We start from the raw sequence: 27,667 nt of genomic DNA on the forward strand, positions 1-27,667 counted from the left end.
TAATGCTGCTGCTAAGTCGCTTCAGTCGTGTCTGACTCTGTGCGACCCCATAGACGGCAGCCCACCAGGCTCCCCCGTCCCTGGGATTCTCCAGGCAAGAACACTGGAGTGGGTTGCCATTTCCTTCTCCAATGCATGAAAGTGAAAAAGTGAAAGTGAAGTCGCTCTGTCGTGCCCGACTCTTAGCAACCCCAAGGACTGCAGCCTTCCAGGCTCCTCCGTCCATGGGATTTTCTAGGCAAGAGTACTGGAGTTGGGTGCCATTGCCTTCTCCGCTTAACACTTAATAGTATTCACTATTCTAGGCACAGGTGACTTTAGAGGTGATTTGTTCACCTCTGTCATTTAAATCCTCTGCCTTCATGGAGGTAACATTGTAGGGGAATCTAGTCAAGGCTGTGGTTTTTCCTGTGGTCATGTATGGATGTGAGAGTTGGACTGTGAAGAAAGCTGAGTGCCAAAGAATTGATGCTTTTGAACTGTGGTGTTGGAGAAGACTCTTGAGAGTCCCTTGGACTGCAAGGAGATCCAACCAGTCCATTCTGAAGGAGATTAGCCCTGGGATTTCTTTGGAAGGAATGATGCTAAAGCTGAAACTCCAGTACTTTGGTCACCCCATGCGAAGAGTTGACTCATTGGAAAAGACTCTGATGCTGGGAGGGATTGGGGGCAGGAGGAGAAGGGGATGACAGAGGATGAGATGGCTGGATGGCATCACTGACTTGATGGACGTGAGTCTGAGTGAACTCCGGGAGTTGGTGATGGACAGGGAGGCCTGGCGTGCTGCGATTCATGGGGTCGCAAAGAGTCGGACTGAGCGACTGAACTGAACTGAGGCAGAAAGAAATTTTGATTGGCTGTGAAGATGAGTTTTTAATTTGGAAATGTTTGTAGTCCCAGAAATGTGAGGCAAAGCCATTCTGTGGGTGTTTCGTTGAGTCAGATATGGGCTACCAGAGAGGGGTCAAGTGGAAGCATGAGGAATCCTCCAGAGAAAGAAGCTAGAGGTGTACACCTCAGATGCTTTAGACCAAATGACATGTATTTACCCAAGTGCAAGTAAGAGATTTGAGCATTTGCTCACTGGGGATGGAAATGTTTCCAAAGAACTCATAAAGTAAAGAGTCAAGTGCAAACACCTGCTAAGCTCAGAGAGCATCAACAGAACTGTACTAGTCTTGCTAAGAACTCTCTTGCCATTTCCTGTATTTCGTCTTGGAAGAAGTAAGGCAACTGAGTTGGTGGTGGTGGTTGGAGGGGCATGAAGAGAGATTTTAGATTGGGACATAGGAAGTCAATCATTCCCCTTTAACCATGGCAAGCTCAAGCTGGCAGACGAGGAGAGGGGCATTCTAGAAAACATATTGATATAACTTTTCTTCTTTGCTATTTAGCAGTATTTATCATGATTGAAAATTTAGGTTTCCTTTGAACTGCAACTCTATTTCTATGAATTCATCATAAAGAGTTAATCAGGAAACTACACAAAATGTGTGCATGTACAAAAAGCAACAGTTAGAACTGGACATGGAACAACAGACTGGTTCCAAATCAGGAAATAAGTACGTCAAGGCTGTATATTGTCACCCTGCTTATTTAACTTATTTGCAGAGTACATCATGAGAAACGCTGGGCTGGATGAAGCACAAGCTGGAATCAAGATTGCTGGGAGAAATATCAATAACCTCAGATATGCAGATGACACCACCCTTATGGCAGAAAGTAAAGAAGAACTAAAGAGCCTTTGATGAAAGTGAAAGAGGAGAGTGAAAAAGTTGGCTTAAAACTCAACATTCAGAAAACTAAGATCATGGCATCTGGTCCCATCACTTCATGGCAAATAGATGGGGAAACGATGGAAACAGTGACAGACTTTATTTTGGGGGGCTCCAAAATCACTGCAGATAGTGACTGCAGCCATGAAATTAAAAGACGCTTGCTCCTCAGAAGAAAAGTTATGACCAACCTAGACAACATATTAAAAAGCAGAGACATTACTTTGTCAACAAATGTCTGTCTAGTCAAAGCTATGGTTTTTCCAGTAGTCATGCATGGATGATCATGTATGGATGTGAGAGTTGGACTATAAAGAAAGCTGAGCAACAAAGAATTGATGCTTTTGAACTGTCGTGTTGGAGAAGACTCTTGAGAGTCCCTTGGATTGCAAGGAAATCCAACCAGTCCATCCTAAAGGAGATCAGTCCTGAATATTCATTGGAAGGACTGATACTGAAGCTGAAACTCCAATACTTTGGCCACCTGATGGGAAGAACTGACTCATTTGAAAAAACCCTGATGCTGGGAAAGATTGAAGGCGGGAGGAGAAGGGGACGACAGAGGATGAGATGGTTGGATGGCATCACTGACTCGATGGACATGAGTTTGAGTAAACTCCAGGAGTTGGTGATGGACAGGAAGGCCTGGCGTGCTACAGTCCATGGGGTCGAAAAGAATCAGACACGACTGAGTGACTGAACTGAACTGAACGAGAATATTCATTATAGTATTTTTACAGTAGCAAAAACTTGGAGATAATTTAATTTCCCACCCATGGTGGTGGTGGTTGGTGGTTTAGTCGCTAAGTCGTGTCTAACTCTTGTGACCCAGTGGACTGTAGCCCGCCAGACTCCTCTGTCCAGGGGATTTCCCAGGCAAGAACACTGGAGTGGGTTGACATTTCCTTCTCTAGGGACTCTTCCCCAAGCAGCTACTGAACTGGGTCTCCTGCATTGCAGCAGATTCTTTACCAGTAACTGAGCCACCAGGGAAGCCCAGAGTTATGTAAATTATTGTATTTCCACACAACCGAATACTACACAATTATTTTAAATTATGAATATGAAAGATGACCATACTTTTTTATATCTAGTATAGAAGTTTATCATTATTTTGCTTGTTAAAAAGTTATATAATACATACATGTGAGGCATGTCAATACACAGAGATATGTAGAAAAGAATTGTCAAAATTTTTATGTGCTAAATAATTTTAAGCACCCATTCAACATTCATTATTCACCCATTTAACATTATTTATTAAGCTCTTATGTGGTAGGCTTTATGCTAGGTGCTGGGAAAACAAAAGAAAGCAATCTTTCAATTTAATCTACTAAATTTACAGTGACTTTGAAAAATGACAACAAGCAATATTGGTGAATTTAAGAAAGGGATCACTCATATACAGTGGTTGAGAATACATTTTGGTAAAACATTTCTCCAGAGCAATTTAGTACTTTTCATAAAAGCTTTAGAAATATCCATTTCATTTGACCCTACAATTCCATTTTCAGGAATTTATTCTATAAAAAGGAGTACAGATGTGTATACAAAAGATATGTCATAAATAAGCTGCTTGGGAGAGGGGTAACCTAAATATTAAACACTAGGAATTTGGGTAAATAAAATATCCAGTGCATAATACTAGGGAGTCATGTTTAACCTAGAAAATGTTTAACATGAAAAAATGTCCAAAATATATAAGTGGCAAGGTTTAAAAAAAGAGTCTGATACTAAATTGCTGGGAACTTGAGCAAATCACTTAAGTGAGCTGAGTCTCTTCTTCATCTGCAAAGCTTAGATACTTAAGGACCCTCTCAACTCTTCCCTTATATGACTCTAGGTATCCATCCTTTCTTTTTTATAAAGAAAGTGTCATCATTTGTGGTTCACTTGGTAAAGAATCCGCCTGCAATGCAGGAGACCTGGTTTCGATCCCTGGGTTGGAACGATCCCCTGGAGAAGGGAAAGGCTATCCACTCCAGTATTTCGGCCTAGAGAATCCCATGGTCTGTATAGTCCATGGGGTCGCAAAGAGTCGAACACGACTGAGCGACTTCACTTCACTTCAAGTCATCATTGGCAGTCAGTAAATGTTAGGTTGGCAGCTGATTGCACAACTGTCCTAAACTATTTCAGGATTTACTAAAAGATGCTCACAAAAGAGAAAATACGTGTTTTGGAAGAAAATGTCCACCTTTTCCCTTAGTTGCCTAATCTTTCAGCATCGTGCTTGGTTTTGAAGGTACAGAAAGACACTGGCGCCCTCAAAGAGTGTAAAGTCTCTTGGGGTGAAGCCAATAATAATGTTAAAAAGATTGATGATAACAAATCCTTGAAACATGAGTTCTCCAAGGAGTAGGAGAAAGGATTCCAAAGTAGAAAGAAAAGCACGTTCACAAACAAGATAGAGGGAGAGGATGGTTGGCACAAAAACGGACCATTATTTGTGGCCTTTCTTTCAGTATCGTTCTTCTCACGTTACACAACACCTCATATATCGCTTAAGGGGAGACTGAGCCACACACTCGATCACCTGTAGTCTCTGGTGCATCTGGTCAGGCCGGTGAGAAACTGACAGGAGTCAGCAACACGCAGGTAACTTCCCCAAGAACCCAAGAAGGGGTACTTGGTAGCTGCGGCCCAGCAGCTCCTAGCTCCCGCGGGCACTCCTGGCCCAAGGTTTCCAGCCAATCTCAGTTCCTCTAGCTTCCCAGGCCTCTCCCACTTCTGAGCCACCCGAGAGCTCTGAGGGCGGGGGAGCAAGGGAAGCCTATCGATATCTCTGGAATAAACTATTCTACCCTGCGCCGCCGCTGCCAAAATCCGCAGTCTTCTCTGTAGATCGCCGAGCGGAAGCTTCGGCAGTGCTGTTCCATCCGCAGGTTTGCAGGAGGCCGAAGCCGGGCTCGCGCCGGAACCATGGTGGGTTGGATTCCGAGCTTAGGCAGGGTTGGAGAAGAGGTCCGCGGCTGGGGGGTTAGGGGGAGCTTCTTCTCATGCCTTCCTTAGAGCGGTCCGGGGCCATGGGACTTGGGAACTGTAGCCGACGGGCTGGTTCAGGCGGTGATTCAGCATCTCCGGCCTGGCCGGGAGAGTGGAGGTCGGTAGTCTGCTGCCGGTGCGACCTTTCCCTGGGGTTTGTTTCGCTTTCCACCGGGCCTTGAACAGTATCTTCTCGGTCTTCCAGCCAATTTCGCTCCTCAGGTTCCTTCAGTCGAGTAGATTCCGAGCAGTCCAGAGAGGGCCCTAGTGGTCTGTGTGGGAGAAAGGAAAAATAGGGACTTAACTTCAGACTTCCTTGTACTGCCAAGTGCGGACTTGATTCCAGGGTTTGGGTTGCTGCCGGGACCGCGTTCATTTTCTTGGCGGGTCCCTGTGCAGTCTTTTTCTTAGAGCTGTGTCAGAAAAAGCCCTTTTCAATCACTTTGTCTAGTCACCTGATATTACAAATGAGTGAACCGAAGCTGATATTAGTGATGAAATCAGGGTTATAGTATAGAGCTCAGGGATTCCAGGCCTGTGCCTGCCTTCCAGCGCTCAGCCTTCTCACCCCCATGATTAGTCTCCCAAGTACTGTGCTGGACTTGTTTTAATATCGTCTTTAAAGCAGTAATGGGTCTGTTTTTATGGCAATGTGTGTCCACTTCTGACTTCCTGGGGACATTCTTGTGTTCTCATTCAGTATGAATGAATGAAAGGCACGTTCAGTATGTGCCTTTACATATTCAGTATGAATGTTTTAAGTGCAGTGAAGGTTCAAAGATAAATCAGACATATCCCAAATCGTAGTATGAGGCAGAAAAGGAAGTGAAGATAAAGAACTGGTGGGAGTGTGTTTTGAGATTTGGGGAGAAAAGATGGAGAAGATTTCAAGAGGTAGACATTTGAGCTGACTTAAGAAAAGGTAAAGTAGGGTCTGATATAAGGGAAGAATATTAGCAAAGATAGAAAGGAAAGTGGACACATAGGAACTTTAGTAATTGACTGAACCCAAAGCAAGTACTATGAACAGTGTTAGATCTGCAAGACTGGTTGGGAAGCTAGGTACCATCTAGATCCACCCAGCCCCACCCCCGACCCCCCCCATCTCCTTATAAATGTAAAATTGGCTTGCAGCTGATTACAGTAGTAATCTTCCAATGAGACTGCAATAACAGCTTTTCCTTAATGCTGGATGGAGGGAGATGAGAGAACATTTTTTAATGATAGAGCTTGTTAAGATTTTGAATTTGTAATGTTCTTGTGTTAATAGGTCTTTTTTCATTTACTTTCAGTTTCGCAACCAGTATGACAATGATGTCACTGTTTGGAGCCCTCAGGTAAAATGTTTTATATTACTCCTGTGAAGTGACTTTTGGTGACTGCAGTGTGTTCAGAAGCTTATGGGATTATAGGAAGCGAGAAAATGGAATATAATCATTTTATACGTTCCTGAAACCTAAGTTTATTATTAAAGTCAGTCTTCTAGTTTTAAGAAACAGCATTTGAGGTGTAACTATGCCTACTTGAGATTTGGGATTGCTAAATTATTTTAAATACGTAAAAGGGTCTTATAATGACTAAGGTTTTTTGTTTTTGTTTTTGTTTTCATTTTAGGGCAGAATTCATCAAATTGAATATGCAATGGAAGCTGTCAAACAAGGTTCAGCCACAGTTGGTCTGAAATCAAAAACTCATGCAGTGTTGGTTGCATTGAAGGTAAGTAAAGCAATAAATATATCTTCCTCCCTAGAAAACACTGTAAAATGTTAGTTTCACTATATAAATAATAAAATTATAAACTTACTCTTTTGTCTTAAATGATGTTTCTATTTAGAGAGCACAGTCAGAACTTGCAGCTCATCAGAAAAAAATTCTCCATGTTGATAACCATATTGGTATCTCAATTGCGGGACTTACTGCTGATGCTCGACTATTATGGTGAGTATGATCCTGGAAAACAAAAGAAACATCCCTTTTGATTCATAATTGATTACATATCTAGAAACAATCCAGATATTTTAGGAAGTTATCTGCTAGCGTGTTTATAAGTTAAGATTGTTAATACCTTAATGGATTCGGGCTCAGTTACTAAGTATTCCATTTCTTGATCACTGTAGCAGTAATTAATAGGATTAACCACATTAACATTAATGCTTTTTAGAAGTCATTGAATAATGTATTACTTGTTAACTCAGTATATATAGTTTGATGTTAGATCTGAGAAGAGCGTGACACTTCAGGTTTCTGAAGGATCAGCTGAACCACCCTTGCTGTCTTTAATATACCAGTATTCATTTGACATTTATTTTTTGCAAAGCTCAATACTGGATACAAAGAGTATACAAAGGTGAATCAGACATAGATCTCATCTTTTAGGAGCTTAAAATCTAGTAGAATATCTGTAATACAAGGTAGAAAGTGGAGAGCAACAGGTATATTTCTTTGGAGGGGGTAGGGAATAAAGAGTATTTCCAGTTGAGAGGCATAGATGAAGAGCTGGGGCTTTGGGATCACACAGTCTTTAATTCCCACTTTTAACACTCAATCTGATATTGCTCTAGTTACTCAAACTCTCAATTTTTGTAGTATTTTTTTCTAAGATTATTGATAAATAGCCTAACATGTAGAACACTTCATACAGCATCTTTCAGTGTATGTGTTGGTAAGTGGGAGGTAGTTAGCCACAAGTAATCTCTTGTCTGTGATTTAATTAAGAAAGGAGGAATATAAACACCAAGGACAGTTAATAATGCTGATGTTTAAAATTTTCAAGTTATTTGGTGAGTTCCCTGCTCTCTTAGGTCAGCAATATAGTGACTACATTAGTGTTTTCTGTTAGCTGTTGAAAATATATATTGCATTGTCAAACATTGTACTTAACCCAATCTTTCAAAAATATTGTCACATGTAATCATTTAAAAGCTTTATTAGATATTTTACATTGTTTATTGCACTAAATCTTTGAAATTTCATGTATATTTTGTACTGAAGATACATCTTAATTCGGACTAGCCACTTTTTCAGTGCTCAGTAGTCACATGTTATTAATACCTGCCATATTGAGCAATGCAGTGTTAGACAGCCTTGGGAAAGGAACTTAAGTGAAAGTAGTGAACAACTAGCTTGCTTATGGCAGCCAACATTTGATCATCGGATGTGACACACACATAAACTAGACAGAGCAATATGAAAGAAAAGTTTATCCTCTTGGCTTTAATAGTTAGGTCTGAATTTTCTTTTCCCCAGTGTTGCATTTGCTTGCATCTTGTTGGATTTAAGAGACTTAACAGTGTAGTGTCTCCTCTAGAGTACTGCTATGGATAGAAGTAACATTGACAGGAACATGTTAACAGCGCCCTAGTATGGATTCAGTTTCTTCTGTTTGTTCTATTGGGGAAATTTTTGTCAGCTTTCAAGGAAAAAAGCAAAGTTATTCTTTTTGCTAGCTCAAGACATGGAATTAAGACAGTCTTGTTGACAGTGGGAAGGGTAAGAGAAGAGAGATTGCTCTTTTCCTATTGTGCAGCCTTTTCTTCTCTGTTCTGTAAAGTGCTCTGAGGCAAAGGTTATCTAGAGCTAAGAAACGTATAGTCACAAACTTAGGTAAAATTGTGAAAACTTTAAGGTTAGTCACTTTCAATAATAGAACATTTAAAATATAGAGATTTGATAGAAAAATGCATCCTTGTCATTATATATTTATGGTTCCATTGTATGGTTGTAATTCATGTAAACATCTGGAAGAAAGCAAAAAGAAACCAAATTACTTTGTTTGATTAGAATGACTCTGTGATTTGAGTTTTTCTTGTTTCTTTTTCAGTAATTTTATGCGCCAGGAGTGTTTGGATTCCAGATTTGTATTTGACAGACCTCTTCCTGTGTCTCGTCTTGTATCTCTAATTGGAAGCAGTATCCTTTTTATTTATGCATTTATTGTAGCATTTATGGATGTAGACTTTAAAGGGTCTTGATACTTTATTGTTATGTTACTTATTAGGAATATGATATATAACATAGGTAAGATTGTGCAAACTTTAAGTTGAGTCACTTTTCAGTAAAAGAATGCTTAAAGTCTTTAGAAGGAGAGTTGTAGGGAGTTTTACTATGGAAGAATAGATTCTAAATGAGTTGGGTTTTTCTTTTTATCAGCCTTTATAGATAAGCAATTAATATGTTCCAGATATAGATAAGCCTAATTTCATAAAAAACTGAGCATCAATTTTAGAAGAGATTTAATGTTTGTTTATTGGTGGTTATAGATGCTCCCCCTAAATCCTTGTCCCTTATATCCAAAATGAATGAAATTCTCTATACCAGAAAAGATCATCTTGCTAGCACTCACTTCGGGTTTGGTGGATAGTCAAACATCTTTTAACACTAAGCCAAAGAAATATTTGTTTTATTTTCTTCTTCTTGGGATAGTGGATTATGCAGCAATTAAAAAAACCAAAACTCTTTGTTGATAATGTTTAATTTGAAATTAAAGACAGTACTTTACTTCTTGTTAGAACAAACTCTTTGACTAGTTTAAGAAACCCAGATACCAACACAGCGATATGGCCGGAGACCATATGGTGTTGGGCTGCTCATTGCTGGTTATGATGTAAGTTCATAGAGTATTGTTATATTTTAATGATTTTTTTTTTTGAAACTAACAAATTTTCTAATTTTTAGCTCAATCAGAGTCGAGAATTATGCAATGTATTTTTCTTCTATTTGTAGGATATGGGTCCTCACATTTTCCAGACTTGTCCATCTGCTAACTATTTTGACTGCAGAGCTATGTCCATTGGAGCCCGATCTCAATCAGCTCGTACTTACTTGGAGAGACATATGTCAGAGTTTATGGAGTGTAAGTAGTTTTTCTTTTTTGCCCTCCTAGTCTTTATATAGTGAATAAACACAGTATCCTACATGAAAAAAAGCTCTACTTTTCTTAAAAAGATTAAGCCCATGAAGTGTATATTACTTCTGCCATATATACTAGTTTTTACTTTCTCTGTCTACCAGGGTAGTTTCAGTCACTGATCGAACTTTTTCAAAATATAACTATGTATTCCTTACCTTGAAGATTTTTTATTCAATTGGTCTGAAGTTTTGTCCCAGCCAGAGTTGAGAGCCACTGTACTAGTTACTACTTGTAAATTCTGTTTACAGCTTTTATTTTTCTGTGATTCTTATTTTTAGCCACATAGACATTTCTGCAATAAGTAGTCCATAAATAAATAAATCAGTTTAGTTGTGAGAAAGAAAAGAAAAAGATGTAACGTGATGATAGGGCAGGTTTTCAAATGGTTTGCTTATGCCAGGATCTTAGATTTTAACACATGCTTTTTATGCATCAAGGTAATCATGCACCCACTGCCCCGCCCCGCCCCCCAGCATTCTGTTGTGATGTATTGCATTCATTGACTTTTTTTTTTAATTTATTTTTCTATTGATGGATAATTGCTTTACAGATTTTTGTTGTTTTCTGTCAAACCTCAACATGAATCAGCCATAGGTATACATATATCCCTTCCCTTTTGAACCTCCCTCCCATCTCCCACCCCATCCCACCCCTCTAGATTGACGCAGAGCCCCTGTTTGAGTTTCCTGAGCCATACAGCAAATTCCTGTTGCCTATCTCTTTTACATATGGTAATGTAAGTTGCCATGTTACTCTTTCCATACATCTCACCCTCTCCTCCCTTCTCCCCATGTCCATAAGTCTGTTTCTCCATTGCTGCCCTGAAAATAAATTCTTCAGTACCATTTTTCTAGATTCTGTGTATATGCTTTAGAATAAAATATTTATCTTTCTCTTTCTTACTCACTTCACTCTGTATAATAGGTTCTAGGTTCATCCACCTCATTAGAATGAACTCAAATTTGTTCTTTTTTATGGCTGAGTAATATTCCACTGTGTATATATATCACAACTTCTTTATCCATTCATCTGTCAGTGGACATCTAGGTTGCTTCCATGTTCTAGCTATTGTGAATAGTGCTGCAGTGAACAGTGGGATACATGTGTCTTTTTCAATTTTGGTTTCCTCAGGGTATATGCCTAGGAGTGGGATTGCTGGGTCATATGGTGGTTTTATTCCTAGTTTTGTAAGGAATCTCCATACCGTCTTCCATAGTGGCTGTTTCAATTTACATCCCCACCAACAGTGCAAGAACATTCCCTTTTCTCCACACCCTCTCCAGCATTTATTGTTTGTAGACTTTTGATGATGGCCATTCTGACCAGCAGAAAAGACAATGGCACTCCACTCCAGTACTCTTGCCTGGCAAATCCCATAGACGGAGGAGCCTGGTAGGCTTCAGTCCATGGGGTCATGAAGAGTCAGACACGGCTGAGCGACTTCACTTTCACTTTTCACTTTCGTGCATTGGAGAAGGAAATGGCAACCCACTCCAGTGTTCTTGCCTGGAGAATCCTAGGGACAACGGAGCCTGGTGGGCTGCTGTCTATGGGGTCGCACAGAGTCGGATATGACTGAAGCGACTTAGCAGCAGCAGCAGCAGCATTCTGACCAGTGTGAGGTGATATCTCATTGTAGTTTTGATTTGCATTTCTTTAATAATGACTGATGTTGAGCATCTTTTCATATGTTTGTTAGAAGACATCTGTATGTCTTCTTTGGAGAAGTGTCTGTTTAAGTCTTTTTCCTACTTTTTGATTGGGTTGTTTGTTTTTCTGGCATTGAGTTGTATGAGCTGCTTGTATATTTTGGAAAATAATCCTTTGTCAGTTGTTTCATTTGCTATTATTTTCTCCCATTCTGAGGGTTGTCTTTTCACCTTGCTTATAGTTCTCTTTGCTATGCAAAAGCTTTTAAGTTTAATCAGGTCCCCCTTGTTTACTTTTGTTTTTATTTCTGTTACACTAGGAGGTGGGTCATAGAGGATCTTGCTTTGATTTATGTCATCGAGTGTTCTGCCTAGCATTCATTGACTTTTGAATGTTCAGCCAGCTTTGCATTCCTGGGACAAATCCTTCTTGGTCATGATGTATAACATAAATTATATATACGTAAAATGTTTATGGAAACATAAACATTGCTGGATTTAGTTTGCTGATACTTTGTTGAGGTTTTTGTGTGTTTGTTAATCAGGGGTACTGATCTGTAGTTTTACTTTCTTCTGGTAGCTCTGTATAGTTTTGGTATCAGGGCAATACTGACCACATACAAGCAATTGGAGACTCTTTTATAAAGAGCAAATACAGTGACAAACATTTCACAGAGTACATTTTACAAAACTTTGAGCTGTAAAATCCTGATTTGTATCTTAACTTAGCATAAGAAAAGGGTAACTTTAGTAACAAAAATCATGCATTCGTTCTCTCATTAAACAATAGCAATCTAATTACTATTAGGAGATTATATGGCCAAACATTAGACTTTTTTTTATTATGATATATTTAGTGTGTGACTAAAACCATGATTTCAGACTATAGACCTGACAAATAAATAAAGGAAGCCTAGCATGAAAACAGAATTAAGAAATAATTGTTAATTTATTATATTTAGGCAATTTGAATGAACTGGTTAAGCATGGTCTGCGTGCCTTACGGGAAACCCTTCCTGCAGAACAGGACCTGACTACAAAGGTAAGTATCACATTTTCCAATTGGGGATACTAACATTATAGTTTAATCATTTATTATACAAATGTAAGTAATAGAGGTGTGTATACTTACAGTTCTTTAATTTGTAAGATGGTTTCCTTGGCTCATTCTTTCTCTTTAAGGTATTCAGTAAATGACTGATTTTGAAATGATTTTTAAATATTTCTTTTTGGTATAAAGCAATAAAACATATAATTCTGTTGCAGAATGTCTTTCATCAAGAGATAGGAATATCTTTGTATTTTTAATATACATTGAGCACCAATCACATGCAGGCAGTAGGCATGGAGAAAATATAATGCATACAACAAACATCTTGGCATTCCTGGGACATACATCCAGTTGGGCAAAGAGAGACAGTGTACCCACAAGTAGATTATTTAGGATATTAGAATATGATAAATACTTAGAAAAAATAAAACAGGTTTAAAAGGAGAAAGAATGGCCAATAGGGTATAAGAAGGAGACATGGTGGGTATAATTTAACATAGAGTGGTGAGAGATGGTCTCACTGAGAAAGTGAAATTTGAGGGAAAGATCTAAAAGAGTTGAGTGAGTGAGCTATGCATATGGGGCCTTGAGTTCAGAATGTTGCTAGTATTCAACATAAGGAGGCCAGTTGTGTTGGAGTCAGTAATCAAGAGGAGAAGAAGGAATAGTCAGAGAGGTAATGGAGGCCACATAGCATATGTCCTGTAAACATTGTAGGTACTTTGGATTTTACTCTTGAGTTTGAGCAGAGCAATACTGTGGCTTGATGTAGATTTTAAAAGTCACTCACGTTGCCATTTTGAGAGGGGGCATGGGTGGAAATAGTTTCAAGGCTGTTACAGTAATTCAGGTGATAGACTGTGGTAGATTAGAACAGAGTCATAGAGTTGGAGATGATGAGAAGTGGTTCGATTTTGCATATGTTTTGAAATTAGAACCAGAAAGGTTTGCTAGCGAATTGGTTGTGAGGTGTGAGTTTAAAAAATGCCTTTAGCATTTTTGCCTGATTAGAGGAAGGATAGACATGATTTACTGAGATGGATGAGACATTTGGAGGAACAGAAGATCAGGCAGTTAGTTTAGAACATACAAAATTTGAAATGCCTTTTGTGTGTCCATTTGGTGATACAGAATAAGTGATTATTGGATGTTCACCCCCTAGTGTTTGGTGGAGATTGGTTTATCCTAGAACTAAAGTTTTGAGGTCTTTGTGTAAAAATGGTATTTAGAGACTGGCCAGGATTTGATTTCTGAAAGATTAGAATAAGTTTGAAGACAAGTTTGAAGACTTGGTCAAGGGTACTCTATCCTTTAGAGATTAGAAGGTGAGAGTAGGAATCAGCAAAAAGGGACTGAGAAATATGCCAGGGAGGTAGGAGAAAAACATGGAAAATGAGGCATCTTTAAAAGGAAATGAAGAAACTTCAGTCATCCATTGGCATCAGTGGTGGGGGGTTAGTTCCAGAATCCCCTACCATGGATCCCTAAATCCAAGGGTGCTCAAGTCCCTTATGTAAAATGATGTCATACTTGCATATAGTCTATACACAATCCTCCTGTGTACCTGAAATTATCTCTAGATTGCCTGTGTCACCTAATACAATGTAAATGCATGTAAATAGTTGTAATTGCAATATAAGTGCTGTGTAAACAGTTGCCAGGGCACAGCAAATTTAAGTTTTGCTATTCAGAACTTTCTGGAATTTTTTTCCCCAAATATTTTTGATCCATGGTTGGTTGAACCCACAACTAACAAATGAAGAACCCACCAGTAGAGAGGTGAACTGACTTTTAAGGAGAAGAGCGTGAAACATTGCCAATAGGCCATGAAAGATGTGGACTGAGAATTAACATTTCGATTAGCAGTGATGTTACTGAAACTTGACTAGACAGTCTTAATGGAATGGAGAGGAAAAGTGTGCTAGGAATAGAGTCAGGAGAAAAAGAGAGAAATTGGAGACAGCTCTTTGGAGGAGACTTTCTGTTACGGGTCCAGAGAAAGAGGGTGGTGGTTGGTAGAGAATGTAGTGGAAAAAAAAGGGGTTTTGTTTTGGTTTTTTAAGATGGGAGAGATTACAATAGTTGGCTGCATGGTTATAAAAATAATCCAATATCAAGAAAAAGATTTATGGAACTTCCCTGGTGGTCCAGTGGTTAAGACTGCACTCCAGTGCGGGGGGCATGGGTTCCATCTCTGGTTGGAGAACTAAAGTCCTGCATGCTACATAGTGCAGAAGTAAATAAATAAATAAACAAGTAAAGATGTGCACTAAGTAGATTAAACATCATTATTAAGGGAAAAAAAGATAAAAACATCTATATAGGATAAAAATGAGAATTGCTGGACCAATCACCAACAGCACCTAGCTGAAAAGGTAGGCTTCAGAGAGGACTGGGGCTCTTCATTCCCAGTAACACGAAGGGAGAGAATCTAGGGATATAGATATAGGAAAGATTGGATACTATGGGAGCTTATGAACATTCTCTTCTGATTGCTTCTGTTTTCTCAGTTGATTAGAAACAAGGTTTTGAGCTGCAAGAGAAATGGAGAATGTTAGAAAGAGTTGTCCAGGGAAGGGGAGATTGAATGATCTAGAAACTTGTATCATACAACAACTAAAGGTCTCCTTGAGGTTAATGATCACTAGAGAGATCAGTTACCATATTAAAAAATACGTTTTGTTATGATTGGGTTATTAATAGTTAATATGTGTATGAAGACTTTATAACCTGTATAATCTTTTTAAACAGCATTTCCTATCATAAAAATAATTTTCTTTCAAAAAAATTAGGAAAGTACATTAAAGTGTATTATATTGTTTTTATTTGTTTGTTTTAAAAATACCTATAATGCCATCACTCCAAGATGACTGTCTTTTAAATTCGGGGTATACAGTTGACTGTTGGCATTTACAACTTGGAAAGTTTGCTCAGGTATCTGGCTTTCTCATTTTACATTTTTATTGAATCATAGAGAATGCCCTATATATCCTTAATGTCTCAAGTTCTCACTGAAATTTTAATCTTATGGGAGCTCTACTGTACTGGTTAGCATTCACTGAACATTTTAAGAGTTGCTTTTTAATTTTTCCATGTAGAACATGGTTCTAAGTCCCCTAAACTCAATATTTTAGAACCCAAAATTTATTTCCCTAAGAACCATTATGTCTTAACTTATAGAAGGAACAAATTTAATTATTTCTTAGAATGTAGGCTTTACCTCTCAGATGGTAAAGAATGAAGGCTTACTTCCTAGCAAATGATTTGTTTCCTCACACTGGTCTTCACATTCTGACTGTGAGCCAAGTTGCAAATTTCTAGGTGACACAGACCTTCAGGATTGTTCGTGGTTATCAAAAGTGAATATTAAATCTGCAGATTACAAAAGTTTACTAGTTTTCTTCTTTTTTTCCCTGTTTTTTTTGTCTCATTCAAGTGCTGTACAAATTTTTATTCAACTTTTTTCTTTTTATCATAAGCATTTTTCCAACCTAAATTCTCTTGATTTTTAATTTTTACCTTTTTTTCCCCTTCAGAATGTTTCCATTGGAATTGTTGGTAAAGACTTGGAGTTTACGATTTATGATGATGATGATGTGTCTCCATTCCTGGAAGGTCTGGAAGAAAGACCACAGAGAAAGGCACAGGTATATAACTAATTATAACCAAGAGACTAATTCTATTGTAAATTGCTATTCCTACCACAACTGTGTAAATCTACTGTTTTTGTCTTTAATTTTTGAGATAGGCTCATAATTCATGTGGCAGTAGGAAAACTAAGAACTAATACTGAGGGGTTCAGTGATCTCTATAAAACACAAAAAGGCTGATTTGGTTCTCTTTTGTAGCTTCTCAGTTCTGTGTGTTGAGGGTTCAGTTAGATGGTTCTTTGGCTCATGTCACTTCGGGTATCTCAAACATTACAGTCAGTTGAGGAGATAGGGCTGGAACATCCGAGATGGCTTTACTCATGTGTCTTCTTTACTCACATTTGCCAGGTATCTTGGAGGGACAGCTAGAAGGATGGCTGGGCCTCTGTCCATGTAGTCTCAGGGCCTCTCCTTCACCAGAGTGTCTCTGGCAGGAAGCAGCTCAGAGGTTGCAAAAGTTCAAAAGCTCAGAAGCGCAAGCTGCCAGGCATTCTTAAGGCTGAGGCCCAGAACTGGCACAGCATTTCCTCTTTACATTCTGTTGGTTAAGGCAAGTCATAGGGCTAGCCGAGATTCTATCAGAGGTGGGACTGAGAGAAAACTCACTGGTGACCAGCTTGGGAAACTAAGTTGACTCTTCACAAATATTGAGAAAAGGATCAAGAAGTACTGGTGAATCTCAGGTTAAATACTGGCCTTTTTTGTCAAAATTTGAATACACATTTGCTTTTATAGGTGCTTATTTAATAGCTGTGTAATTGGGGAAAAAAGTACAGAAATTTCTTCTACAGCATGAATTCTTTTTTTAACTTGAAAAAGATGTTGGTATTTGGAGCAGTAAGATTTGCATTATTTAACTGCTGTTGGAAACAGTGCAGGATAGTACCTCACAGCTGCTTTGTTGGAAAATATTCTTGCTGTGTTTATTAGTGCTAAGGAGGAAAAGAATGTCTAAAGTGTGCTGGTTCTATTTTTAAGGCTAGTAGTGATAAGAAAAGCCTTTATTCTTAAGCACAACAAAGTATGATGAAATGCTGGAATTGTTCATTGCTTTTTATTATGTAATATTTGTGAGTAAAAGTGTATATTGGTTAAGTGTTCTTTTTACATACTTTCTTTTTTCTTCCTCTCTTAAGCCTACTCAACCTGCTGATGAACCTGCAGAAAAGGCTGATGAACCAATGGAACATTAAACAATAAACCAGTCTATATATGTATTGTCGTACATGTAAGAATGCAGGAGCACATTCTGATGACAGTAATCTACACTTTGAACCAAAAGATGCAGAATGGTGGGATAGAATGGTATGTTTTAGGAATCAGTTCAGATGTGAGTTTTTCCTAAGCTGCCACCAAAACCATATAATTGGGTTCATTTTTCTTTAAGAGGGCCTCTATAATCATTTTCTAGAAAGTATAGTTCTCTCTACTAATGTTTTTATATGAAGAACATAGTGTCTTTGTGGTTTTAAAGACAACTGTGAAATAAAATTGTTTCACCTGCTGATGTATTGGGGTTTTTGCTTTTTAAGTAGCTTCAACTGTAAATAGTAGTCTGTGATTACAGCTGTGTCATCATCATATGTGGTCACCATGTTTGCCAATTAAATTGCCTTGTTTTTAGTGACAGGAAAAATATTACCTCTTACATATAACAGCCTTATACTAACACCCCAGCGAATAGACTGGCTGCATGAGAAACCCATGGAGGTTTGGTCCAGAATACTGATTTTTAGAGTTTAACCTTGGAGATTCCTAGTAAAACCTAAGAAAAAACCACTTTCTAATAATAGTAGTGGGAAGATTATTAACATGGGAATGATTTTTCATTACAACCAGCAGATGGCAGTAGTAGTATCTGTGGTCTCAGTGTAGGGAATTTTTGCAAAAATCAGTTCAATTCAGTTCAGTTGCTCAGTCGTGTCCAACTCTTTTCGACCCCATGGACTGCAGCACACCAGGCCTCCCTGTCTATCACCAACTCCCAGAGCTTACTCAAACTCATGTCCATTGAGTTGGTAATACCATCCAACCAACCCATCTTCTGTCGTACCCTTCTTCCTCCTTCAATCTTGCTCAGCATCAGGGTCTTTTCCAATAAAAAGTCAGTTCTTCACATCAGGTGGCCAAAGTATTGGAGCTTCAGCATCAGTCCTTCCAATGAATATTCAGGACTGATTTCCTTTAGGATGGACTGGTTGGATCTCCTTGCAGTCCAAGGGACTCTGAAGAGTCTTCTCCAACACCACAGTTCAAAAGCATCAATTTTTCGGTGCTCAGCTTTCTTTATAGTCCAACTCTCACATCCATACATGACTACTTGAAAAACCATAGCTTTGACTAGATGGACCTTTGTTGGCAAAGTAATGTCTCTGCTTTTTAATATGCTGTCTAGGTTGGTCATAGGTTTTCTTCCAAGGAGCAAGCATCTTTTAATTTCATGGCTGCAGTCACCATCTGCAGTGATTTTGGAGCCCAAAAAAACTGAAGTCTCTTACTGTTTCCCATCTATTTTCCATGAAGCGATGGGACTGGATGCCATGATCTTAGTTTTCTGAATATTGAGTTTTAAGCCAACTTTTTCACTCTCCTCTTTCACTTTGATCAAGAGACTCTTTAGTTCTTCTTCGCTTTCTGCCATAAGGGTGGTGTCATCTGCATATCTCAGGTTATTGATACTTCTCCCAGCAATCTTGATTCCAGATTGTGCTTCATCCAGCCTGGCATTTCGCATGATGTACTTTACATATAAGTTGAATAAGCAGGGTGATGATATACAGCCTTGACATACTCCTTTCCTGATTTGGAAACAGTTTGTTGTTCCATGGCTAGTTCTAACTGTTGCTTCTTGACTTGCATACAGATTTCTCAGGAGGCAGGTCAGGTGGTATAATATTCCCATCTCTAAGAATTTTCCACAGTTTGTTGTGATCCACACAGTCAAAGGCTTTCGCGTAGTCAATAAAAATAGCAAAACGGAAATTTTAATCTCAAACCATCATTTCCTCATATCCTGCCCGGCCCTACTTTAGCATAATCTTTAGCCTGCCTTCCATTATGCCTATGAACTGTGTATGTAAATACTGAGTACAATTTTTATCTTAGATCATACAAAATGAAATTAGAGGAAATCTGTTTTAAAAAAACAAAGCCAGGGACTTCCCTGGAGGTCCTCTGGTTAGGCCTCCACACTTCCCCTTAGGGGAGGCAGGTTCAGTCTCTGGTCAGGGAACTAACATCCCACAAACCCTGTGGCATAGCCAAAAAATAAAAGACAAAGCCTGTAATCCAGAATTTTACTGCTCAGAAGCCCAAAGGAGTTATTTTCTGAGATTCATATCTTTCTAGAGAGGAACAGTTGATTCATAGATAGGCAACTTGGATTTTAGACTTAATTCTACTGATTAGCTGCTTTTGACTTTGAACAGTTGACTTAACCCTGCTTTAGGGAAATCCTTTGGAGAATTATTGCAAAGGTTAAGTGGGAAAATTTATGTGAATCTTAATAGGTTTAACTCTTTTGTGACTTCTTGAAGGGAGAGTGGTAAGAGAAACTCTGGCATCCTTGTTGAAGGAATGAAAAGTGAAAATGTTAATTGCTCAGTCATGTCTGACTCTTTTTGACCCCATGGACTGTAGTTCGCCAGGCTCCTCTGTCCATGGAATTCTCCAGGCAAGAATACCAGAGTAGGTAGCCATTCCCTTTTCCAGGGGAACTGCCTGACCCAGGGATCAAACCCAGGGATCAAACCCAGGTCTCCTACATTGCAGACAGATTCTTTACCATCTGAGCCACCAGGGAAGTCCGCCTATAACTAAATACAGGAATGTGGAGATGTTGGTCTCCACTCTGGAATCAGCTTCAAGAGCCTGCCATTTGAGCTTGCAATGAGCCCACCAGTGCCATTTGACCTACAATGAAGTTGTGTCAAGCTCATGAAACACACAAAACAGAAAGGGAGTCATTCCACCTGTCTCCAGACTTAGTGGGTGTACTCATCTGTATTGTACTTTGCGAGAAATTTTAGTAATTTTTTTCAGTATGTAATTTTAGTCTGGTACACTGACTTTAGAACTTAAAATCCTCCCCACCCCAATAAGATTCAGTTCTATTTGTACAGAGTTCACTTTGATGCCTTTTCATGTTTTATCCAGTGTGTGATACTCAGTCATTCCATTTAGTCTGTTAAATAATGAAATTCTTAATAATATCTTCATAAAACCTATCACTTTGATATAAAGATAACATTTAATTCACTTTGAATTTATTCAGTTCAGTTCAGTCGCTCAGTCGTGTCCGACTCTTTGCAACCCCATGAATTTGCCCCCGGAGGCACTCCAGGCCTCCCTGTCCATCACCAACTCCCAGAGTTCACCCAAACTCATGTGCATAGAGTCAGTGATGCCATCCAGCCATCTCATCCTCTGTCGTCCCCTTCTCCTCCTGCCCCCCAATCCCTCCCAGCATCAGGGTCTTTTCCAATGAGTCAACTCTTTGCATGAGGTGGCCAAAGTATTGGAGTTTCAGTCTCAGCATCAGTCCTTCCAATGAACACCCAGGACTGGTCTCCTTTAGGATGGACTGCATATGTGCATCTTTGAAGAACTGGAATAGTTAAAAATAAGATGCAGTGAAGTGGGTAACATGATTCATCCCAGTTTTTTCAGTATTGAACCATTTTGTGATTTGGGGGACAAGTCCCTTTTCTCTAGGCCTTGATTTTCTAGATGTCTAAAATTTTCAATTCTTATATGACAGGTTCTTGCTCTCAATTTATAATTTAAAAAGCATTCAAAATGATATATGCTAGATAAAAAGAAGTCCCAAAACAAAGTGCATGTTATAACAAGTGAGGAAGAATTAGGCTCTATAAGATCCTGATACCTGTTAATAAACTCTGTATTTAATACACAATGGAATATTACTCAGCTATTAAAAAGAATGCATTTGAATCAGTTCTAGTGAGGTGGATGAAACTGGAGCCTATTATACAGAGTTAAGTAAGTCAGAAAGAAAAACACCAATACAGTATAATAATGCATATATGTGGAATTTAGAAAGATGGTAACGGTGACCCTATATGCGAGACAGCAAAAGTAACACAGATGCAAAGAACAGACTTTCGGACTCTGTGGGAGGTGAGGTTGGGATGATTTGAGAGAATAGCATTGAAACATGTATATTACCATATGTGAAACAGATCAGCAGTCCAGGTTGAATGCATGAGACAGGGCACTCAGGGCCGGTGCACTGGGATGACCCTGAGGGATGGGATGGGGAGGGAGGTGGGAGGGGGGTTCAGGATGGGGAACACATGTGCACTGCTGATTCATGTCAATGTATGGCAAAAACCACTACAATATTATAATTAGCCTCCAATTTAAGTTAATTTAAAAAATATATACAATAAGGTATATACACTGGCAATGACAATTTTCAGCGCAGACTCAAACTGCTGAGCTTTTGTTACTGCTAAGTTTAGTTTTTAATGCCTTATGGGTCATTTCATGCTGATAGATTGCCACTTCTTGAGAAGTGGACTTGGAAACCAGATAACTGCATTTGTGAAAATTCCATATTAAAAATAAAGACAGAAATGGAATAACTTGTTGCACACATAGCTTGGGTTGATCTCAAGGGAATTAACCTTAAGTGAAAAACAAAGCCAAACTAAAAGGTTACATTGTGAAATGACAAAATTACATACATGGGGACCAGGTTAGTAGTATCCAGGGGTTAAGGAGGGAAGGGATAGTGACAAAAAGATGGTAGGAGGGAGCTCTGTAATGGAATTATTAGTGGTGATCATATGAATCTTAGCATGATATAATTGCCCAGAACTAAATACAGAATGAGTACACGTAAAACTGGTAAAGTATGAATGAGGACTGAATTGTATCAGTGTCAGTTTCCTGGATTAGATATTGTACTATAGCTATACAAGATTTTTTTTTTTTTTTTTTTTACAATTGAAAGAATCTAGATGAAGAATATATGGGATCTCAAGAAAAATAGTTTTAATAAAATGAATAATGGGTTTGAGGAGCACATGGCTTTTGTGATATATTTTGGATTCTCAATTTACTTTTTGTCTGATGGTTCTAGAAAGAACAAACCTCAAAATATCTGGATTATGGATCAGATCAGATCAGATCAGTCGCTCAGTCGTGTCCGACTCTTTGCGACCCCATGAATCGCAGCACGCCAGGCCTCCCTGTCCATCACCAACTCCCGGAGTTCACTCAGACTCACGTCCATCGAGTCAGTGATGCCATCCAGCCATCTCATCCTCTGTCGTCCCCTTCTCCTCTTGCCCCCAATCCCTCCCAGCATCAGTCTTTTCCAATGAGTCAACTCTTCGCATGAGGTGGCCAAAGTACTAGAGTTTCAGCTTTAGCATTATTCCTTCCAAAGAAATCCCAGGGCTGATCTCCTTCAGAATGCACTGGTTGGATATCCTTGCAGTCCAAGGGACTCTCAAGAGTCTTCAACACCACAGTTCAAAAGCATCAATTCTTTGGCACTCAGCCTTCTTCACAGTCCAACTCTCACATCCATACATGACCACAGGAAAAACCATAGCCTTGACTAGACAAACCTTTGTTGGCAAAGTAATGTCTCTGCTTTTAAATATGCTATCTAGGTTGGTCATAACTTTCCTTCCAGGGAGTAAGTGTCTTAATTTCATGGCTGCAGTCACCATCTGCAGTGATTCAGGAGCCCAGAAAAATAAAGTCTGACACTGTTTCCACTGTTTCCCCATTTATTTCCCATGAAGTGATGGGACCAGATGCCATGATCTTTGTTTTCTGAATTTTGAGCTTTAAGCCAACTTTTTCACTCTCCACTTTCACTTTCATCAAGAGGCTTTTTAGTTCCTCTTCACTTTCTGCCGTAAGGGTGGTGTCATCTGCATATCTGAGGTTATTGATATTTCTCCCGGCAATCTTGATTCCAGCTTGTGTTTCTTCCAGTCCATAGAGAGGCACTATTTGTGTTCTATCTCCCGGAGGTGAGCTTGTTTATGTCAGGTTCTGTCAGGTCTTTGTATTCACAGTATTTTGCGTAAGGCCTCAAAGAAGTTTTTATTATTAATGATTGGTCGGAAAATCCTCTTTGGGGGATGGGGGGAGGTGGGAAGGGTGAGGATGTGGAACCTTAAATGTGCAAAATCGGAGGTACTATGGCTGATTGTAGCTGTAACAATTAGGTCTTTGGAAACAGGTAAAATCCTTTAAAACAGTGACTATCAATCTCCCTTTATGCATAAAAAAATTTAATCTAGATTCTTCTAAAGGATCATGAAAGGGACCTTTACTAAACAAAGACCAGAAATCATAACCAGTGCGACTTTGATGTTCAAGGAACTCCAGCCTAACTGCAGAGGCAGAGGCGTTAAGAACTGAAACGGATCTTCATACAATCTAGTGTCTCTTGGAAGAACTTAAGTTACTTCCTCAAATTGTATTTAGTTACTTTCCAAGTTTATTCGTGGGTGAGTTAGAAAGGGGATTCCAGCTCCCAGGATAGCATTCTTTCCCACTAGGCCGTCAGTCCTATAAAATGTTCTTGAGTCCAAGCACTCCCTGTCCTACACTGGCTGCTGTGGAGTTTCTGGCTGAAAATACAATTTCTAAGTAGTGTTTAAATGACCTCAACGCCTAATTCAGGCTTGCAGGGAAAACTTAGCTTGTGTTTCCAGTCTCCTCTTCCGCCTAAAGCAGCCGACGCTAAGAAAACAGGAAGAGACTTTTAAAGTTCGGAACTAGAAATGCTTGCGACGCACTCGGAACGCGCAGGCGCAGGACGGAGAGGGCTTGTCCTCTCTGAGTTGCCGTAGGGGCTAGGTGGCTGCGGCCTGGGTCGGCTCCCCACCCCCTTCCACGTCAGCGGAGGACTCTGCGGATCCGCCGCCGCCGCTGCTGCGGGTTGGAGCCGGAGTCTACGGTTCCGCTGTTGCCCCAGCTGCTGCCCCTCGGAGTCAGGTAACGGCCTACAAGCCCCCTCATCTTGGAGGCGCTCCCTGGGCTGGGCAAAGTTGGAGGAACTGGACTCTAGCGGGGAGATTCGGAAGCGACTAGGCCGCTAGCGTCCGGGCCTGGCGAAGTGGAGTGCAGGGCTGGGAAGCTCTGAGCGGGCCGCCCCATCCTGGCCTGCCTACTGGCCCGGGGTCTTCTCCCTCCCAGGCCCCTGGGGCTCGCCATTCCCGGCCGGGGCTTCCTTTGCTGGAGGGAAGGAACGGGGAAGGGACGTGGGGGTGCAGAGCACCAGTTGAGGGACTCCTGGTCCACAGAGTCGGGTCGCATGGGTGAACGTATTAAAGCGCTGTAAGGGTTTTAAGCAGAGTAGTTTTGCCCGGGCTCTTTTTAACTTGAGAAGTTCCGATTGTGTATTATGTTTAAAAATCACTTTTATATAGTGATGGGGTGGGGCTGGGGGACTTGTCACTGTATTGTGGGCTTTAATTCTGCAGTACAGCTTTCTAGACTCTGGGCGGGGTTGTGGGGTGGGAGATAATGTAACTTAGGCTAAGGCTGACAAGTGTGTGTTTTAATACATCAGGATTTATTTCTATGCAAAGTAATATAGATTGACTCTCCCCGTCTAATGCTGTAAAATTCATAAGCTAAGCTGAATGAACTTTAGACAGAAAAGATCACTATAGTTACTGGTTTTGTTTTTATTTTGTTTTATCAGTTGTAATATATTTATATTTCTTTTTCTAGGTTTTTTTTTTTGGCATCTGTTATCTTTAAATCTTGTATCGAGAGTAGGCTGTAACCGGGAACCATGACGGCTGCGGAGAACGTCTGCTATACGTTAATTAACGTGCCAATGGATTCAGAACCACCGTCTGAAATTAGCTTAAAAAATGATCTAGGTAAATGTTGGTAATATTTTGAAAATGAAAGTAAAAAGTTCACTTGCATTTCAAGTTCCTTTATAATTAGAAATACTTATTTTTTTTTTTAAAGATCTCTTCAATAAAACTTTGTCTTGCTAAAAATGAAAATTTGTTACTTTAGGCGTGCAGTATTGGTTTTTGGAAATAAAAGAACATCTCAGCTTAGCTTATATCATGGTGCTGATACTGCTGCTGCTAAGCTGCTTCAGTTGGTTGTGTCCGATTATGTGCGACCCCATAGACGGCAGCCTACCAGCCTCCCCTGTCCCTGGGATTCTCCAGGCAAGAACACTGGAGTGGGTGCCATTGCCTTCTCCGTAGATCATGGTGGGCTATATCAGCTAAATACATGTAGTGGTTTAGTTTTTAGCTATTCCTTAAGATAACATAGTGGCTTGTTTAAATGTAGCCGACAGTTCTCTGTAGATAACAGATTGAGAGTGTGTATTAGAATGTTTTAATTTCCATGTGCACTTAGCTTCATATTATGTGGCTTGTTTTTTTTGTTTTACTGCCTGTTGAACAAATGAAGTCAACACTGGAACATATATATGTTTTCTCAGAAACACTTAAGCTTTTGATTTTTAAAGCATTTATGCAAAGAAGAAAACAAAAACGTTATTTCTGAATGTTAAAAGTGTGTACTGTATCTCCTTTTTGTGAGTGATTCTGTCAAAAATTTTTTAAAGTAATGCACATTCCAAGATAATAATTCTTGCTTAATTGAACTAATAAAAATAAGTTTTACTTAAACTGATAACTACCGTTTAAAACAGACTAGAGGGAAAATTATGCTTCAAATCTTGATAGTGTCTTTTAGAAGATAATTTACAGGTTGAAAGGAGATGATATTTTAGTTGCATGTTCCTGCTTTTAATCAGCAGTAATGGAATACCTTGTGATTTTAGGTTACATAATATTCGGTTTCTATTGAGGCCTATTTCTAGAGAAGGAAAAATAAATATTTTTTTATGGCATTTAAGCTGATCTTCGTTTACAAAAGCCACACATACTGTATTTCCTTTTTTCCCCTATATTAATGTAAGAGAGTAGAATGGAATAAAAATTGAATAAACTTTCATTACTTTTTTTTTCTAATTTCAAAATCTTCAAATTTTCATAATTTAAAGGTTTTTCACTTTTAAACCCCCAAATACTTAAGTTTATTGGTGGATGATAAGGTAAAGGACAAACTTGTCCTTAACTGTAAAAATACTCTTTTCTTAACTATACTTCACCTACCAAGTAAATAAATAAGTAGTGTTGAATTTTACGTTTATTTTTTACTGAATTTCAATGGAGTTGAGATGAAAAGATTTAGAAATAGTTTTCAGTTTGAATAACAAATAGTTTTGTTTGGTGAAACACTGATATGCTTTAATTTCACTTTACCTTTGATCACTGGATATGAGCCCTGATGACTCTACATTTCCTGGAGTATATTTTGGTGAATTAAATTGGTATTTAAAACTCTGTTTTTCATAAAAGAGAAGAAGCTTTGAAAATTTTGAGGATGTGAAAAGAAGCATTCTTCACCTCAATTTGAATTGTTATAATAAATGGAAATAAGGATTGGGGAACTTGAAATAAATGGTGTTGATTTTTTTCAAGTTTACTAATAAACTTACTTTTAAAACTTTTAAACCTTTAGTTACAAATGGATTTTTCAGGATTTTCCCTGGTAGTCCAGTGGCTAAGATTGCATGCTCACAATGCAGAGGGGGCTGGGTTTGATCCCTGATCAGGGGACTAGATCCCATCTTGCAACTAAGAGTTCACATGCTGCAACTAAGACTCAGAGCAGCCAAATGAATAAATACATAGTAAAAAAAAAAAAGAAAAAACTGAAGGTATGCCCAGATTAATGCTTAACTTCATCCTTTTACATTTGTTCATTTCTTGATTTGATATGGCACACAGTTTTTTGTGTTTTTTTTTCCATGTGTAGCAGGAGATATAATACTGTGAAGCATGGAGAGATGCATAAGAAGTTAGTCTGTTTTAAACAAAAATATTGACACTTATAAGACTTCCCTGGTGGCTCAGATGGTGAAGAATCTGCCTGCAATATGGGAAACCTGGCTTTTAATTCCTGGATCAGGAAGATCCCCTAGAAAAGGGAATGGCAACCCATGCCAATATTCTTGCTTGGAGAATTCTATGGACACAGGAGCCTGGCAAGCTGCCATGCATGGGGCTGCAAAGAGTTGGGCAGTCGGGCACAACTGAGCATAACACTTTTTCACTTCACATTGACACTTACGGTATAACTTTGGCAGTAACCCTCACTGTGTTCGATTCTTTTAAAGACATTATTTGTTTATTTTTGGTTGCACTGGGTCTTCGTTGCTTAGGCTTTCTATGGCTGTGGGGAGGTTGGGATGGCGGCTGCTCTTGGTTGCTGTGTGCTGGCTTTTCCCTATAGTGGCTTCTCTTGACAAGCATGGACTCTAGCCACACTGGCTTCAGTAGTTGTGGCTCACAAGCCCTAGAACTTGGGCTCAGAAGTTGTGGCTCAGGCTTAGTTGCTCTGAGACTTGTGGAATCTTCCTGGACCAGGGTTCGAACCCGTGTCCCCTGCATTGGCAGGTGAATTCTTATCCATTATACCATGGGGGAGTCCTGTGTTGCATTTTTAATGCATACCTTAAATTCATCAGTATTCAGTATATTGTCTCTTAACGTTTCTGCCTTCAAATTTTGGATCCAGAAGATTTTAACCATAAATTCTTCAGTATGCAA

The 27,667-nt window shown here is 39.2% G+C and overlaps 2 protein-coding genes across 2 annotated transcripts in view; both read left to right on the forward strand.

Annotated features, from left to right (window-relative positions):
* The first annotated feature begins 1,034 nt into the window (after window positions 1-1,034).
* On the forward strand, window positions 1,035-17,526 carry PSMA1 (proteasome 20S subunit alpha 1). Its single transcript, XM_086338154.1, has 12 exons — window positions 1,035-1,059; window positions 4,285-4,373; window positions 4,620-4,700; window positions 6,053-6,097; window positions 6,375-6,476; window positions 6,595-6,698; window positions 8,581-8,669; window positions 9,293-9,363; window positions 9,483-9,612; window positions 12,281-12,360; window positions 15,906-16,016; window positions 17,156-17,526. The coding sequence occupies exons 1-12, from the start codon at window positions 1,035-1,037 to the stop codon at window positions 17,210-17,212; spliced, it is 984 nt and encodes a 327-aa protein (XP_086194280.1). The 3' UTR covers window positions 17,213-17,526.
* A 6,377-nt stretch (window positions 17,527-23,903) lies between these two features.
* COPB1 (coat protein complex I subunit beta 1) overlaps window positions 23,904-27,667 on the forward strand; it is a 34,706-nt gene continuing 30,942 nt past the window's right edge. Inside the window, exons 1-2 of the mRNA XM_086339885.1 lie at window positions 23,904-24,007; window positions 24,748-24,901. Of these exons, the coding sequence (XP_086196011.1) occupies window positions 24,811-24,901 (91 nt within the window). The 5' untranslated portion in view covers window positions 23,904-24,007; window positions 24,748-24,810. The remainder of the gene's footprint in view (window positions 24,008-24,747; window positions 24,902-27,667) is intronic.

Source organism: Bos grunniens, chromosome 15 (assembly GCF_055505025.1).
Source record: "Bos grunniens cultivar Pamir isolate PY7600 chromosome 15, Bosgru_T2T1.0, whole genome shotgun sequence".
NCBI lineage: Eukaryota > Metazoa > Chordata > Mammalia > Artiodactyla > Bovidae > Bos > Bos grunniens.

Bases quoted from the DNA above. Each gene is read 5' to 3' on its own strand.
- PSMA1 (XM_086338154.1), top strand. From the start codon at position 1,035: ATGACATGTATTTACCCAAGTGCAA. The intron at 6,477-6,594 runs GTAAGTAAAGCA...GTTTCTATTTAG, and splicing joins CAGTGTTGGTTGCATTGAAG to AGAGCACAGTCAGAACTTGC. The intron at 9,613-12,280 runs GTAAGTAGTTTT...TATTATATTTAG, and splicing joins TATGTCAGAGTTTATGGAGT to GCAATTTGAATGAACTGGTT.